This window comes from Oncorhynchus nerka, linkage group LG22 (genome assembly GCF_034236695.1).
Source record: "Oncorhynchus nerka isolate Pitt River linkage group LG22, Oner_Uvic_2.0, whole genome shotgun sequence".
NCBI lineage: Eukaryota > Metazoa > Chordata > Actinopteri > Salmoniformes > Salmonidae > Oncorhynchus > Oncorhynchus nerka.
Window position 1 is genome coordinate 21,695,917 of NC_088417.1, and position 16,896 is coordinate 21,712,812.

Consider the following 16,896-nt stretch of genomic DNA (forward strand, 5'->3'; position numbering starts at 1 on the left):
CTTGCTCTCTGTGTCATATCTAGTCATCTTTCCTGCTCACTCTCTGTATATCTCCACCACTCTATCCCTTCTCCTCTCCCTCCCTCTAATCCTCTTCTGGAATGACTGTGGTGCTAATTAAGAACATGATGGTATTGGTGGTAATTTAACGACCTTCTGGCTCCGCTGAGAGACTGGAGCTGACAGACAGATGTGACACAAGTGCTCCTAGCTGTTTCAGTGCAGCTGGAGGGAGAAGCTCTGTAACACAGAATGAGAGACAGCGACAGAGAGAGAAAGAGAGACAGAGGGAGAGAGACAAAGCCAGATAGCGAGAAAGAGTGGGAGAGAGAGAAATATATATTTAAGGCCTAGTTTCACTATTTCCTCTCATCTTCTCTCTTGCCCTTTTAGACTGAAGAAGAGCTTTCAGGGGTTTTAGTCTCCTTGCTTTTCTCATATCCTTCATATCCTGCATGCTTCATTCTATAGCTAGAGGACTCCTGATATCTCCAGGTGTGATAAGTAGGATTTTTTTTTGTCTCTTTATCTGTTGTTGTCTGGTACTGTATTTTTGCTAGCTAGGGTCACCTACTTTAAGTGCTGCCTGTCTTCCCAGTAGTCTACTTGGTGTGTGAACTGCTGACTGCTCATCATTTGCAGATAGTTGTTGACACATCAACCAGGATCAAGGTGCAGAGCAACTTGTTTTGGTAATCAGTGGCTGTATTGGGGGAGGAGTGGTTTCAATCAGCAATTAGTACAGGGAAGTGTTCTCTCCACCTTTATTAGTTAATTAGCTATTACTGTTAGTTCTTCAGTCTCCCCTTGATTCTCAGCGGCAGCTAAAAGCGGCGGTCATGTTGCAAAACTAAGACTGTCGCCGATACAAAGACTGGTCTGCCGAAAGAGAGGAAGGCTTCACACCACTCTCTCACTATCTTACCTAGTTGTTTACAGATTCTCATTTTGCTCTTTTGTAGCTTTGTCAACTGTGTGTGTTTTCTATACCTGTCCACACCTCTCCCTGTAGGCTTTACAGACGCTCCCCACGCCTTGGCTGCAACCCTTCTAATTTAGTGTACCCTGCGCACACAACCCATGTGGAATTCCAGGTCTCTGGCAGCTTTGGGAGTTCATCTCACCCTATGCTGCACTTCAGTCCCTTGACTTTACTGCCCTGACAGAGACATGGATCCCCCCAGAGAACACTGCTACTCCAGCTGCTGTTTCTTCATCTGAATATGTTTTCTCTCATGGTCCGAGAGCATCTGGTTGTCATAGTGATGGCACAGGTCTACTCATTTGTCCTAAGTGGAGATTTTCTATTTTCACCCTCTCTTACCTGTTTCTCCTCATTTGAATTCCATACTGTCACTTGTCCACTCAAGATTAACAGTATGCCCACCAGGTGCCCTTGGCGAGTTCCTCAATTAGTTGGACACCTTGATAAGCTAATTTCCTGACGATGGCTCACCGCTCTTAGTACTTGGCGACTTCAACCTCCGATTCCTTTCTTTCCACTTCTCACCCTTTCCCAATCCCCTCCCACTCACAAGGCAGGCAATACACTTGGCCTCATCTTTACTAGAGGCTGCTTACTACTAATCTCACTGCAACCCCCCTCCAGGTCTCTGATCACTACTTTACTTTTCTGTCTCCCTTTCCTCCAATCCTAGTCACTCGGCCCCTATGCAGACAGTAATGCGCCATCACAATCTTTGCTCTCTCTCTCTCCCACTACTCTCCTATTCTATCCTGTAATCTCTCCCTTCTGCTAAATCCTTCTCCCTCCTGTCTCCTGATTCTGCCACTCCTCCCTTTCCGTATCCTATAACTTGCCCTGTCCCCTTTCCTCCCGGCCGGGTCGGCCCTCCCCTCTTGCTCCGTGGCTGAGTGACTCATTGCGAGCATACAGAAGAGGGCTGTGGGCAGCTGAGCGAAAATGGAGGAAAACTAAACTTCTGGAGGACCTATCAACCTTTCACTCCCTACTCTCCCTCTCATCTTCCAATCTCTTCCCATCATCTTCCCATCTCTCTCTCTCTCTCTCTCCTTCTCTCTCCCTCCCACTTTCTAATACTACATTTCAAGCGTATGCCTCTAGCCCTAGGAAACTCTTCTCCACTTTCTCCCTCCTTAATCTTCTACGCCCTCACTCTCTGCGGACAACTTTGTCAACTCAGCCATGACATACAGTGCCTTGCGAAAGTATTCGGCCCCCTTGAACTTTGCGACCTTTTGCCACATTTCAGGCTTCAAACAAAGATATAAAACTGTATTTTTTTGTGAAGAATCAACAACAAGTGGGACACAATCATGAAGTGGAACGACATTTATTGGATATTTCAAACTTTTTTAACAAATCAAAAACTGAAAAATTGGGCGTGAAAAATTATTCAGCCCCTTTACTTTCAGTGCAGCAAACTCTCTCCAGAAGTTCAGTGAGGATCTATGATCCAATGTTGACCTAAATGACTAATGATGATAAATACAATCCACCTGTGTGTAATCAAGCCTCCGTATAAATGCACCTGCACTGTGATAGTCTCAGAGGTCCGTTAAAAGCGCAGAGAGCATCATGAAGAACAAGGAACACACCAGGCAGGTCCGAGATACTGCTGTGAAGAAGTTTAAAGCCGGATTTGGATACAAAAAGATTTCCCAAGCTTTAAACATCCCAAGCAGCACTGTGCAAGCGATAATATTGAAATGGAAGGAGTATCAGACCACTGCAAATCTACCAAGACCTGGCCGTCCCTCTAAACTTTCAGCTCATACAAGGAGAAGACTGATCAGAGATGCAGCCAAGAGGCCCATGATCACTCTGGATGAACTGCAGAGATCTACAGCTGAGGTGGGAGACTCTGTCCATAGGACAACAATCAGTCGTATATTGCACAAATCTGGCCTTTATGGAAGAGTGGCAAGAAGAAAGCCATTTCTTAAAGATATCCATAAAAAGTGTTGTTTAAAGTTTGCCACAAGCCACCTGGGAGACACACCAAACATGTGGAAGAAGGTGCTCTGGTCAGATGGCAACAATGCAAAACGTTATGTTTGGTGTAAAAGCAACACAGCACATCACCCTGAACACACCATCCCCACTGTCAAACATGGTGGTGGCAGCATCATGGTTTGGACCTGATTTTCTTCAGCAGGGACAGGGAAGATGGTTAAAATTGATGGGAAGATGGATGGAGCCAAATACAGGACCATTCTTGAAGAAAACCTGATGGAGTCTGCAAAAGACCTGAGACTGGACTGGAGATTTGTCTTCCAACAAGACAATGATCCAAAACATAAAGCAAAATCTACAATGGAATGGTTCAAAAATAAACATATCCAGGTGTTAGAATGGCCAAGTCAAAGTCCAGACCTGAATCCAATCGAGAATCTGTGGAAAGAACTGAAAACTGCTGTTCACAAATGTCTCCATTCAACCTCACTGAGCTCGAGCTGTTTTGCAAGGAGGAATGGGAAAAAATTTCAGTCTCTCGATGTGCAAAACTGATAGAGACATACACCAAGCGACTTACAGCTGTAATCGCAGCAAAAGGTGGCGCTACAAAGTATTAACTTAAGGGGGCTGAATAATTTTGCACGCCCAATTTTTCAGTTTTTGATTTGTTAAAAAAGTTTGAAATATCTAATAAATGTCGTTCCACTTCATGATTGTGTCCCACTTGTTGTTGATTCTTCACAAAAAAATACAGTTTTATATCTTTATGTTTGAAGCCTGAAATGTGGTAAAAGGTCGCAAAGTTCAAGGGGGCCGAATACTTTCGCAAGGCACTGTATGCTACTCATTCACTCAGACCATTGAGACCACTGGTCTCACTCACACAGAAGTACCCTACATCTTGACTTCTCTCTCCAGATGACATCCTGCGACTAGTGAGGTCTGGCTGCCCGACAACCTGCCTGCTCGACACCATCCCCTTCTGCCTTCTCCACACCATCTCTGGAGACCTTCTCCCATTCCTCACCAACTCATCCCTGACCACTGGCTGCATTCCCTCGGACATCAAAATGGCCCGAGTTGCTCCCCTCAAGAAACCAACCTTCGACTCATCTGACGTAAAAAACTATAGACCTGTATCCCTTTCTTTTCTTTACAAAACACTCAAACGTAAAGTCTCTGATCAACTTTCTCATTATCTTTCACAGAACGATCATCTTGACCGTAACCAGTCAAGACGGATCACTCAACCGAGACTGTTCTTCTCTGTCAAGGACACTGCAAAAGCTGACTCTCTTCTGTTCTCATCCTCCTAGATCTATCCGCTGCCTTCGACACCATGAACCATCAGATCCTCCTCTCAGGGCTGGGCGTCTCAGGCTCTGCACACTCTTGGATTGCATCCTACCTGGCAGGCCACTCCTACCAGGTGAAGTGGAGAGGATCTGAGTCTGCACCACATACTATCACTACCCGTGTCCCCCAGGGCTCGGTTCTAGGCCCTCTTCTCGCTATACACCGAGACACTCGGCTCCATCAAATCCTCACAGTCTTTGCTATCATTGCTATGTGGATGACACTCTACTACTTTCCAGGTGGCGACATCTTTGCGCGCCTGGCAGATATCTCAACTTGGAGGTCAGAGGGGATGTGGTCAGGGATGAATTGGTGAGGCAAGTGAGGAATGTCGGCCCACCACCTCAAGTTCAACAAGATGGAATTGCTCTTCCTCCCGGGGAAGGCCTGCCTGCTCAAATACCTCCATCACGGTTGACAACTCCCGTGTTCCCCTCCCAGAGTGCAAAGAACCTTGGCGTGACCCTGGACAACACCTTGTCATTCTCTGCAAACATCAAAGCAGTGACCGGCTCCTGCAGGTTCATGCTCTACAACATTCGTAGAGTACGACCCTACCTCACTCAGGAAGCGGGTGCGGGTCCTAATCCAGGCACTCGTCCTCTCCCGTCCGGACTACTTCAACTCGCTGTTGGCTTTGCTCCCTGGTTGTGCCATCAAACCCCTGACACTTACCCAGACTACTGCAGCCCACCTGGTTTTCAACCTTCCCAAGTTGTCTCATGTCACCTGGCTCCTCTGCACACTCCACTGGCTTCCAGTCAAAGCTTGCTTCCACTACAAGACCATGGTGCTTGCCTGTGGAGCAGCAAGAGGAACTTCCCCTCTCTACCTTCAGGCTCAAACCCTATACCCCAACCCGAGCACTCAGGTCTGCCACCTCAGATCTCTTGGCCCTTCCACCCTTACGGGAGGGCAGCTTCCGCTCAGCCCAGTCCAAGCTCTTCTCTGTCCTGGCACCCCAATAGTGGAACCAGTTTCTTCCTGAAGCTAGGACAGCAGAGTCCCTGCTAATCTTCCATAAACATCTGAAACCCCGCCTCTTTAATCATCATCTTAAATACCCCCCCCCCCCCCTAGCTCTGACTCTACGATTGAGGAAACATGTACTTTCTATTCCTGTGGTATATGGATGTCCCACCTAGTTATCTTAAGATGAATACACTAACTGTAAGTCACTCTGGAAAAGAGCATCTGATAAAATGACTAAAATGTAAAAATATCCTCGCCCCTCGTCCCTTCTCACTCCTCCTCTCCTCACCCCTTCTCCTCTCTTTTCCTCCCCTCTCATGCTTCCTCTTCTCTCCTCATTTTCTGTCAAATCAATAAACATACAGCTTAATGGATGAACTTTATAATCCTGGTAAAAGTATATTGTACTATGTAGCCTATATTACACAGCGTATAGAGGCTGTGTATATAGTAAGCTTTGTAATCATCATGGAATAACCAACGATTAGAGAGATTTCAGAAAATATTTCTAATAACTGACTCCTCACTAGGTTGATCACTGTCATGATTATACCACCGTATCCCTAGAGACCTCCTTCATAATGCATGATCATAATCATGTGTAGGCCAATAGGTATATGACAGCCATGCAAATATCACTTCTCATATAGCAAGTATTTCTATTCATATATGCTACAGGGAAATTGTAATAATGACACGAAGGGGTTTTCCCATAATAGAAGACAGCTTCATTCACTGCATCTTATCTCAGTTTACATTAATATATTCATCCCATCAAAAACCCACATCTATATGAATCTCTTCTCTCGGCCTCTGTAGCAATTATTCAGAAAGACAAAGAGATGTGATTCACCTTTCTGTCAGGGCCCTTAATAATATCATTAAAATGACTGACAGCTTTGAACTGTGTTTGAAACCAATAGGAGTCCAAACAAATTAGATCAGTTTGGAAATAAAGCCTGTTGGTTCGTTAGAGGACGAGGAGGGGGCGTGGTGGAGGGATGCATCGTTAACAAGGGGGACCCAAGGGGTCAGGTGGGGGGTGATTGGTAGTGTGTGTGTGTAGGTTTGGGGAGGATTGCTTCAGGCAGGTACCTCTATTGCCCCCCACAACCATCCCTTCTGTCCATCATTCTTTCATCCTCTTAATGAAACGAATAGATGAACCTCTCCACTACAGATGAAACTTAATCTGACAACAATGAGGACTCTGGTCAGAGACTTATCATTGCTAAAGACTCAGCATGATTTAGTTATTCAGTGTGTGTGTGTGGGTAGGTCACGTCAGACACAGGTGGCATCGCCTCAGGGTCTTTTAATTGGCAGTACACCCCCTCCCCCTAATGTCATTATCCCATTCACAACTTTTCATTGGTAATAACATCATTAACAGCTGCTGGGGAAGAAGCAGCCTGAGTGTATGAAACGCCTGTGTCTGGATGTGATCATGACTACTATGGTGACTGATTGGGAGTATACGTACACACATGTATGACCACACACACTCACACACACCGTGTCCAGACAGAGAACAGACACACAGACAGTTGGTACTTACTCCTCCTGCTGTTGACCCCGGTCTTGAACCTGGGCCTACGGAAAAAATGACAAGCTAAATATTAATCTAAGCCGACGATAGTCTTATCGGCGCCACGTCCATGTAGAGTTTTGTTCTATTCTACAATATTCTATACTAATCACTGGGTCTGAAGTTCAAATGTATGCAGATGATACAGTGATATATGTGCATGGAAAGAGCAAACAACAAGCTGCACAAGAACTCACTACTGTAATGGTCCAGGTTACAAAGTGGCTCAGTGACTCGTGTTTGCATCTCAATGTGAAAAAAACTGTTTGCATGTTCTTCACAAAGAGGGCAACAGATGCTACTGAGCCAGATGTCTATGTGTCAGGGGAGAAGCTCCAGGTGGTATCCGATTTTAAGTACCTTGGCATCATACTTGATTCCAACCTCTCTTTTAAAAAGCATGTGAAAAAGGTAATTCAAATAACCAAATTCAACCTAGCTAATTTCCGATTTATACGAAATTGTTTGACTACAGAGGTAGCAAAACTGTACTTCGAAACTATGATACTCCCCCACTTAACATACTGCTTGACTAGTTGGGCCCAAGCTTGCTGTACAACATTAAAACCTATTCAGTCTGTCTACAAACAGGCTCTCAAAGTGCTTGATAGGAAGCCCAATAGCCATCATCATTGTCACATCCTTAGAAAGCATGAGCTCTTGAGTTGGGAAAATCTTGTGCAATACACCGACGCATGTCTTGTATTCAAGATCCTTAATGGCCTGGCTCCCCCTCCACTCAATATTTTTGTTAAACAGAAAACCCAGACATATGGCAGCAGATCCACAAGGTCTGCCATGAGAGGTGACTGTATAGTTCCCCTAAGGAAAAGCACCTTTAGTAAATCTGCATTCTCTGTGAGAGCTTCCCATGTCTGGAATACACTGCCATCAGACACACATAACTGCACCACATATCACACTTTCACAAAATGCTTGAAGACATGGCTAAAGGTCAATCAGATTTGTGAACATGGTCCCTAGCTGTGTGTTGCCGCTTTCCATGTTGTCTGTTGTCTGTAGCTTGTGAGGTGTGGAAACACTTTGTTGCTTTTATGAATTTTGTCTTGCTGCTTTTTGTTCTGTCTGTATGCTACGTCTTGCTTGTCCTATGTTGCTCTGTCTGTATGCTATGTCTTCTTGTCCTATGTTGCTATGTCTTGCTTGTTCTATGTTGCTATTGTCTATATTGTAATTGTTTTTAATAACCTGCCCAGGGACTGTGGTTGAAAATTAGCCGGCTGGCTAAAACCGGCACTTTTACTGAAACGTTGATTAATGTGCACTGTCCCTGTAAAAATAAAAAATAAACTCAAACTCAAACTGGTGTTATTCTGATTGAGTTCCAGTCATTAGTTTTGAGGCAGGTTTTTGGTGGCTGTATGCCTCAGGCACTGCTGACATATCAGACAAGAGTGATAGGACTCAGATGCTGTTACCATTGTCTGATCAAAGTATTTGGAAATATGACATATTACAGAGACTAAATGGCATGTGTGGTTAGACCAAAGGCTTCTAAAAGAGACAGACACATTTAGAAGAGTGGGGGGGGTACAACAAAATATTATACAAACAACTGTGCATATGTCAACTACAGAAATTCTACATCTTTCTTTCCTCTTTCTTTTTTCTCCCTCTTTCTCAGTCTAGAAGATCTCTCTCTTCTTCCTCTCATTTACCTTTAAGCGTTCCATCTCTCTCTCCTTCTCCTCCCCCTCATCTCCCAATTTCCTCAGCTCCTCCTCTAGGGCCCTGTTAGCCTCCTGAAGATGTCTGAGAGGGAGAAATAGAGACACAGAAACAGAGAGAGAGAGAGCGAGAGAGAGAGAGGGAGAGAAAAGCAATCCATATAGATTTTTGGATGAGAGGAGAGAGACAGAGAAAGGCAACATAAATGAAGGAGATGGAGAGAGGAACACAGTGCACTCAAACCACTGTCTGGCTTTAATGATGTCATTTAGGTGGAATGGCAGGCGAACACGCTGACCCAGACAGACGGACAGACAGACAAGACATAGTGAGAGGACAGAAGGATAAAAGGATAGAGAGGACAGAAGGCTAGAGAGGACAGAGGATAGAGAGGACAGAAGCCTAGAGAGGACAGAGGATAGAGAGGACAGAAGGCTAGAGAGGACAGAGGATAGAGAGGACAGAAAGCTAGAGAGGACAGAAGGAAGGAAGGATAAAAGGATAGAGAGGACAGAAGGATAAAAGGATAGAGATTACAGAAGGATAAAAGGATAGAGAGGACAGAAGGATAAAAGGATAGAGATTGCAGAAGGATAAAAGAATAGAGAGGACAGAAGGATAAAAGGATAGAGAATACAGAAGGATAAAAGGATAACGAGGACAGAAGGATAAAAGGATAGAGATTACAGAAGGATAAAAGGATAGCGGGTACAGAAGGATAAAAGGCGAGATTACAGAAGGATAAAAGGCTAGATTACAGAAGGATAAAAGGCTAGATTACAGAAGGATAAAAGGATAGATTACAGAAGGATAAAAGGATAGATTACAGAAGGATAAAAGGCTAGATTACAGAAGGATAAAAGGATAGATTACAGAAGGATAAAAGGATAGAGATTACAGAAGGATAAAAGGATAGAGATTACAGAAGGATAAAAGGATAGAGATTACAGAAGGATAAAAGGCTAGAGAGGACAGAAGGATAAAAGGCTAGATGAGAAGGAAGGCTGGAGAGGACAGAAGGCTAGAGAGGACAGAATGATAGATATTACAGAAGGATACAAGGATAGAGAGGACAGAAGGACAGAGAGGACAGAAAGGAGAGAGATGACAGAAGGATAAAAGGCTAGAAAAGACAGAAGGATAAAAGGCTAGAAAGGACAGAAGGATAAAAGGCTAGAGAGGACAGAAGGCTAGAGAGGACAGAAGGATAAAAGGCTAGAGAAAACATAAGGCTAGAGAGGACAGCAGGATAGATATTACAGAAGGATACAAGGATAGAGTGGACAGTAGGACAGAGAGGACAGAAAGGATAGAGATGACAGAAGGATAAAAGGATAGAGATGACAGATGACAGATGGATAAAATGAATGATAGAGAGGACAGAAGGATAGAGATTACAGAAGGATATAAGGACAGAAGGGTAGAGAGGACGGAAGGACTGAGAGGACGGAAGGACTGAGAGGACGGAAGGACTGAGAGGATAGAGAGGATAGAAGGACTGAGAGGATAGAAGGATAGAGGGATAGAAGGACTGAGAGGATAGAAGGATAGAGAGGATAGAAGGATAGAGAGGATAGAAGGACTGAGAGGATAGAAGGATAGAGAGGACGGAAGGACAGAGGATAGAAGGATAGAGAGGACGGAAGGACTGATAGGATAGAAGGATAAAAGAGGATAGAAGAATAGAGAGGATAGAAGGATAGAGAGGATAGACGGATAGAAGGATAGAGAGGATAGAAGGATAGAGAGGACGGAAGGACTGAGAGGATAGAAGGATAGAGAGGATAGAAGGATAGAGAGGATAGAAGGACTGAGAGGATTGAAGGATAGAGAGGACAGAAGGATAGAGAGGATAGAAGGATAGAGAGGACGGAAGGACTGAGAGGATAGAAGGATAGAGAGGATAGAAGGATAGAGAGGACGGAAGGACTGAGAGGATAGAAGGATAGAGAGGATAGAAGGATAGAGAGGATGGAAGGACTGAGAGGATAGAAGGATAGAGGACAGAAGGATAGAAATTACAGAAGGATAAAAGGCTAGAGAGGACAGAAGGATAGAGGACAGAAAGACACACACACACACACACACAGGAAGAAGGAGAGACATTCTCAGCATGACGGCGGTATGGAGCTACAGGGGGTGGAATGATGGATGACGGGAAGACCACTTTGATCTCTGAAGAACAGTGTCAGTGTGTGTGTGTGTGTGTGTGTTTGCTGACAACGGGCAGGAAGTAATGTGTGTGTGTCAGGTGTGTGTCTTTCTCTGAGATTCTGAATCAGAAAGGAGTGTGTAACACACACACACCTACGAACGCACACACACACCCACACCAACACCTGCTGTGATCACACATTCCCTCCTGGTGGGAAAGGTGACCTAGTTAGCAGGTGCAGCGTTTAGCTGAGCTGAGTTTCCTGTCTCAGAACATCCAGTCATCTTTAGTAAACAAATTTGCCGCTCAGGGACAACACACACACTCTCAAGGACACACAAACACATACATATGTAATACGTGTACATCATGTGTTTCTGGTAAGGGAGTCCATACCTTTTTAAGGGGCTTTATGTCAGTGTTTCTCCATCCTAGTCCTGGGGACCCTAGGGGGTGCACAGTTTTGTATTTGCCCAGGCACTAACATTAACACACCTGATTCCTAGGGATGTAACGATTCTCCCATACGCATCGGTCCCGGGTTCAAATGTTTAAGATACTAGTGCATTGGTCAGCAGACCCCAAACCAAATGTAGCGTGCATTTGTCAGAACATCCTATTTAAACGTTACGAATTGCCGGTTACACATTTATTTTTAAATGTTTTATTCTACTTTCTGAAAATACCTCATCTTTTGTGACAACTGATGTGTCCTGTCCTTCAGTGTCGAACTAGGCATGTGTCATTTTGAATGCCAAACAACCCCAGGTAATATCAGTAGCCTGTACTCAAACTGTGCATTGTGCCCAATCATGCGCTGACCAACGCGAGGTAGGCGGCATCTTGCTAAAATGTTTATGTGTTGAGTGACAACCTTTGTAATGTGCCAGGTTATTATTGTTATCCATGTGCTGAAAATGGTGTTTTACCAGAACAACTTTCATCTGGCAATACCTGCTGAACAGAGCTGACAATAGATTTGATTTGGATTGTTCAGGTTCAACATCAGCAATAGTTGTGGTATATTTCTAAAATATAATTACATAACCGAGGTGCACTGCATGGCCCGACGGGAGAAGAGAAGTTCACTCTGTAAAAACATCCAAATGGTCAAAACCATTTGATTTTGAAAGTTATGCTATATATTCATTGGCTATGTCATAGCTCATTTGTAAATAATAAATATTGATACATTACTATCTCAAACACTTAATGTGCAAAAATGACGTCTTTCCCATTCACCCTCTGAATGGCACATATACATAATCCATGTCTGAATTGTCTCAAGGCTTATAAATCCTTCTTTAACCCGTCTCCTCCCCTTCATCTACACTGATTGAAGCGCATTTAACAAGTGACATCAATAAGGGATCATAGCCTTCACCTGGTTAGTTTGTCAAGGAAAGACCAGATGTTCCTAATGTTTTGTACACTCAGTGTAGACACTATAATGATATATAATGTTAAGATAGACAGTATAATGATACAGTTGAAGTCAGAAGTTTACATACACTTAGGTTGGAGTCATTAAAAATCATTGTTCAACCACTCCACAGATTTCTTGTTAACAAACTATAGTTTTGGCAAGTTGGTTAGGACATCTACATTTTTCCAACAATTGTTTACAGACAGATTATTTCACTTATAATTCACTGTATCCAGTAGGTCAGAAGTTTACATACACTAAGTTGACTGTGCCTTTAAACAGCTTGGAAAATTCTGGCTTTAGAAGCTTCTGATAGGCTAATTGACATCATTTGAGTCAATTGGAGGTGTACCTGTGGATGTATTTCAAGGCCTACCTTCAAACTTTGCTTGACATCATGGGAAAATCAAAAGAAATCAGCTAAGACCTCAGAAAAAAATTGTAGACCTCCATAAGTCTGGTTCATCCTTGGGTGGCAGCATCATGTTGTGAGGGTGCTTTGCTGCAGGAGGGACTGGTGCACTTCACAAAATAGATGGCTTCATGAGGAGGGAAAATATGTGGATATATTGAAGCAACATCTCAAGATATCAGTCAGGAAGTTAAAACTTGGTCGCAAATGGGTCTTCCAAATGGACAATGACCCCAAGCATACTTCCAAAGTTCTGGCAAAATGGCTTAAGCACAACAAAGTCAAGGTACTGAAGTGGCCATCACAAAGCCCTGACCTCAATCCTATAGAAAATTTGTGGGCAGAACTGAAAAAGTATGTGGGAGCAAGGAGGCCTACAAACCTGACTCAGTTACACCAGCTCTGTCAGGAGGAATGGGCCAAAATTCACCCAACTTTATTGTGGGAAGCTTGTGGAAGGCAACCTGAAACGTTTGACCCAAGTTAAACAATTTAAAGGTAATGCTACCAAACACTCAATTAGTATATGTGAACTTCTGACCCACTGGGAATGTGATGAAAGAAATAAAAGCTGAAATAAATAATTTTCTCTACTATTATTCTGACATTTCACATTCTTAAAATAAAGTGGTGATCCTAACTGACCTAAGACAGAGAATTTTTACTAGGATTAAATGTCAGGAACTGTGAAAAACTGAGTTTAAATGTATTTGGCTAAGGTGTATGTAAACTTGTGACTTCATCTGTATATAATGATAAGATATAGACAGTACAATGATACATAATGAGAAGATAGACAGTATAAAGGGAAAGGGGGATACCTAATCAGTTGTACAACTGAATGCATTCAACCGAAACGTGTCCTCCGCATTTAAATCAATCTCTCTATACATAATGATAAGATAGAGTACAATGATATATAATGATAAGATAGAGTACAATGATATATAATGATAAGATAGAGAGTACAATGATATATAATGATAAGATAGAGAGTACAATGATATATAATGATAAGATAGAGTACAATGATATATAATGATAAGATAGAGAGTACAATGATATATAATGATAAGATAGAGTACAATGATATATAATGATAAGATAGAGAGTACAATGATATATAATGATAAGATAGAGAGTACAATGATATATAATGATAAGATAGAGAGTACAATGATATATAATGATAAGATAGAGAGTACAATGATATATAATGATAAGATAGAGAGTACAATGATATATAATGATAAGATAGAGTACAATGATATATAATGATAAGATAGAGTACAATGATATATAATGATAAGATAGAGAGTACAATGATATATAATGATAAGATAGAGTACAATGATATATAATGATAAGATAGAGTACAATGATATGTAATGATAAGATAGAGAGTACAATGATATATAATGATAAGATAGAGAGTACAATGATATATAATGATAAGATAGAGAGTACAATGATATATAATGATAAGATAGACAGTATAATGATAATATACAGTACAATGATATATACTGATAAGAGAAACAGTATAATGATACATAATGATAAGATAGACAGTATAATAAGATAGACAGTATAATGATAAGAGAGACAGTATGATATATAATAAGATATAATACGATAGACATAATAATGATATCACAGATGGCAAAATAAGATATCATTATATCTCATTATACTGTCTATCTTATCATTATATCTCATTATACTGTATATTTTATCATTATATCTCATACTGTCTAAGATAGAAAGTATAATGATATATAATGATATACAGTGCATTCGGAAAATATTCAGACCCCTTGACTTTTTCCCCATTTTGTTACGTTACAGCCTTATTCTAAAATTGATTAAATTATTTGTTTTCCCTCATCAATCTACACACAATACCTCATAATGACGAAGCAAAAACAGGTTTCAGATGTTTTTGTAAAAACGTATAAATGTCCATAAGTATTCAGGCCCTTTACTCAGTACTTTGTTGAAGCACCATTGGCATCAATTACAGCCTTGAGTCTTCTTGGGTATGATGCTACACTCTTGGCACACCTGTATTTGGGGAGTTTCCCCCATTCTTCTCTGCAGATCCTCTCAAGCTCTATCAGTTTGGAGGGGAGCGTCACTGCACAGCTATTTTCTGGTCTGTCCAGAGATGTTCGATGTGGTTCAAGTCCGGGCTCTGGCTGGGCCACTCAAAGGACATTCAGAGACTTGTCCCGAAGCCACTCCTGCGTTGTCTTGGCTGTGTGCTTAGGGTCGTTGTCCTGTTGGAAGGTGAACTTTCGCCTTAGTCTGAGGTCCTGAGCGCTCTGGAGCATGTTTTCATTAAGGATCTCTCTGTACTATGCTCCATTCATCTTTCCCTCGATCCTGACTAGTTTCCCAGTCCCTACCGCTGAGAAACATCCCTGCAGCATGATGCTGCCACCACCATGCTTCACCGTAGGGATGGTGCCAGGTTTCCTCCAGACGTGACGCTTGGCATTCAGGCTAAAAAGGTCAATCTTGGTTTCATCAGACCAGATAATCTTGTTTCTCATGAGTCCTTTAGGTGCCTTTTGGCAAACTCCAACTGGCTGTCATGTGCCTTTTACTGAGGAGTGGCTTCTGTCTGGCCACTCTACCATAAAGGCCTGATTGGTGGAGTACTGCAGAGATGGTTGTCTTTCAGGAAGGTTCTCCCATCTCCACAGAGAAACTCCGGAGCTCTATCAGAGTGACAATTGGGTTCTTGGTCACCTCCCTAACTAAGGTCCTTCTCCCCCGATTGCTCAGTTTGGCCAGGCAGCCAGCTCTAGGAAGAGTCTCGGTGGTTCCAATCTTCTTCCATTTAAGAATGATGGAGGACATATAGACAGGTGTGTACCTTTCTAAATCATGTCCAATCCATTGAATTTACCACAGGTGGACTCCAATCAAGTTGTAGAAACATCTCTCAAGGATGATCAATGGAAACAGGATGCACCTCAAATCAAATCATAGCAAAGGGTCTGAATACTTATGTAAATAAGGTATTTCTATTTATTTATTTTTTAATACATTTGCAAAAAGTTCTAAAAACCTGATGTGGTATTGAGTGTAGATTGATTTGATTGATTCCATTTTAGAATAAGGCTGTAACATAACAAAACGTGGAAAAAGTTAAGGGGTCTGAATACTTCCCGAATGCACTGTATAATGATAAGCTAGACAGTACAATGATATACAATGATAAGAGACAGAATAATGATACACTACCGGTCAAAAGTTTAAGAACACCTACTCATTCAAGGGTTTTTCTATATTGTAGAATAATAGTGAAGACAAACTATGAAATAACACATGTAGTAACAAAAAAACTTAAACAAATCCAAATATATTTTATATTTGAGATTCTTCAAATAGCCACCCTTTGCCTTGATGACATCTTTGCACACTCTTGGCATTCTCTCAACCAGCTTCACCTGGAATGCTTTTCCAACAGTCTTGAAGGAGTTCCCACATAAGCTGAGAACTTGTTGGCTGCTTTTCCTTCACTCTCCGGTCTGACTCATCCCAAACCATCTCAATTTGGTTGATTTTAGGTGATTGTAGAGCCCTGGTCATCTGATGCAGCACTCGATCACTCTCCTTCTTGGTAAAATAGCCCTTACACAGCCGAGAGTTGTGTTGGGTCAGTGTCGTTTTGAAAAAAGAAAATGATAGTCCCAGTAAGCCCAAACCAGTCGGGATGGTGTATCGCTGCAGAATGCTGTGGGAGCCATGCTGGTTAAATGTGAATTCAAAATAAATCACAGACAGTGTCACCAGCAAAGCACCCCCACACCATCACACCACCTCCTCCATGCTTTATGGTGGGAAATACACATGCGGAGATCATCCGTTCACCCATAACGAGTCTCAAATTTGGACTCCAGACCAAATTTCCACCGGTCTAATGTCCATTGCACGAGTTTCTTGGCCCAAGCAAGTCTTTTCTTCTTATTGTCCTTCAGTAGTGGTTTCTTTGCAGCAATTCAACCATGAAGGCCTGATTCACACAGTATCCTCTGAACAGTTGATGTTGAAATGTGTCGGTTACATGAAGCATTTATTTGGGCTGCAATTTCTGAGGCTGGTAAATCTAATGAAGTTATCTTCTGCAGTAGAGGTAACTCTGGGTCTTCCTTTCCTGTGACGGTCCTCATGAGAGCCAGTTTCATCATAGCGTTTGATGGTTTTTGCGACTGCACTTGAAGAAACTTTCAAAGTTCTTGAAATGTTCCGTATTGACTGACCTTCATGACTTAAAGTAATGATGGACTGTCCATTCTCTTTGCTTATTTGAGCTGTTCTTGCCATAATATGTACTTGGTATTTTACC

The 16,896-nt window shown here is 42.3% G+C and overlaps 1 protein-coding gene across 3 annotated transcripts in view; it reads right to left on the minus strand.

The window, feature by feature from the left end:
- Window positions 1–16,896, minus strand: part of LOC115104505 (trichohyalin-like) — a 173,689-nt gene that overhangs the window by 15,480 nt on the left and 141,313 nt on the right. For 2 of the 3 annotated variants that reach the window (XM_065007062.1, XM_065007064.1), the window contains 2 exons: window positions 8,537–8,630; window positions 6,828–6,862 (listed from right to left, as the gene is read on the minus strand). In XM_065007062.1, the coding sequence (XP_064863134.1) occupies window positions 6,828–6,862; window positions 8,537–8,630 (129 nt within the window). Of the gene's footprint in view, window positions 1–6,827; window positions 6,863–8,536; window positions 8,631–11,097; window positions 11,148–16,896 lie in introns of those variants that run through there. The other variant, XM_065007063.1, reaches the window with a different exon arrangement.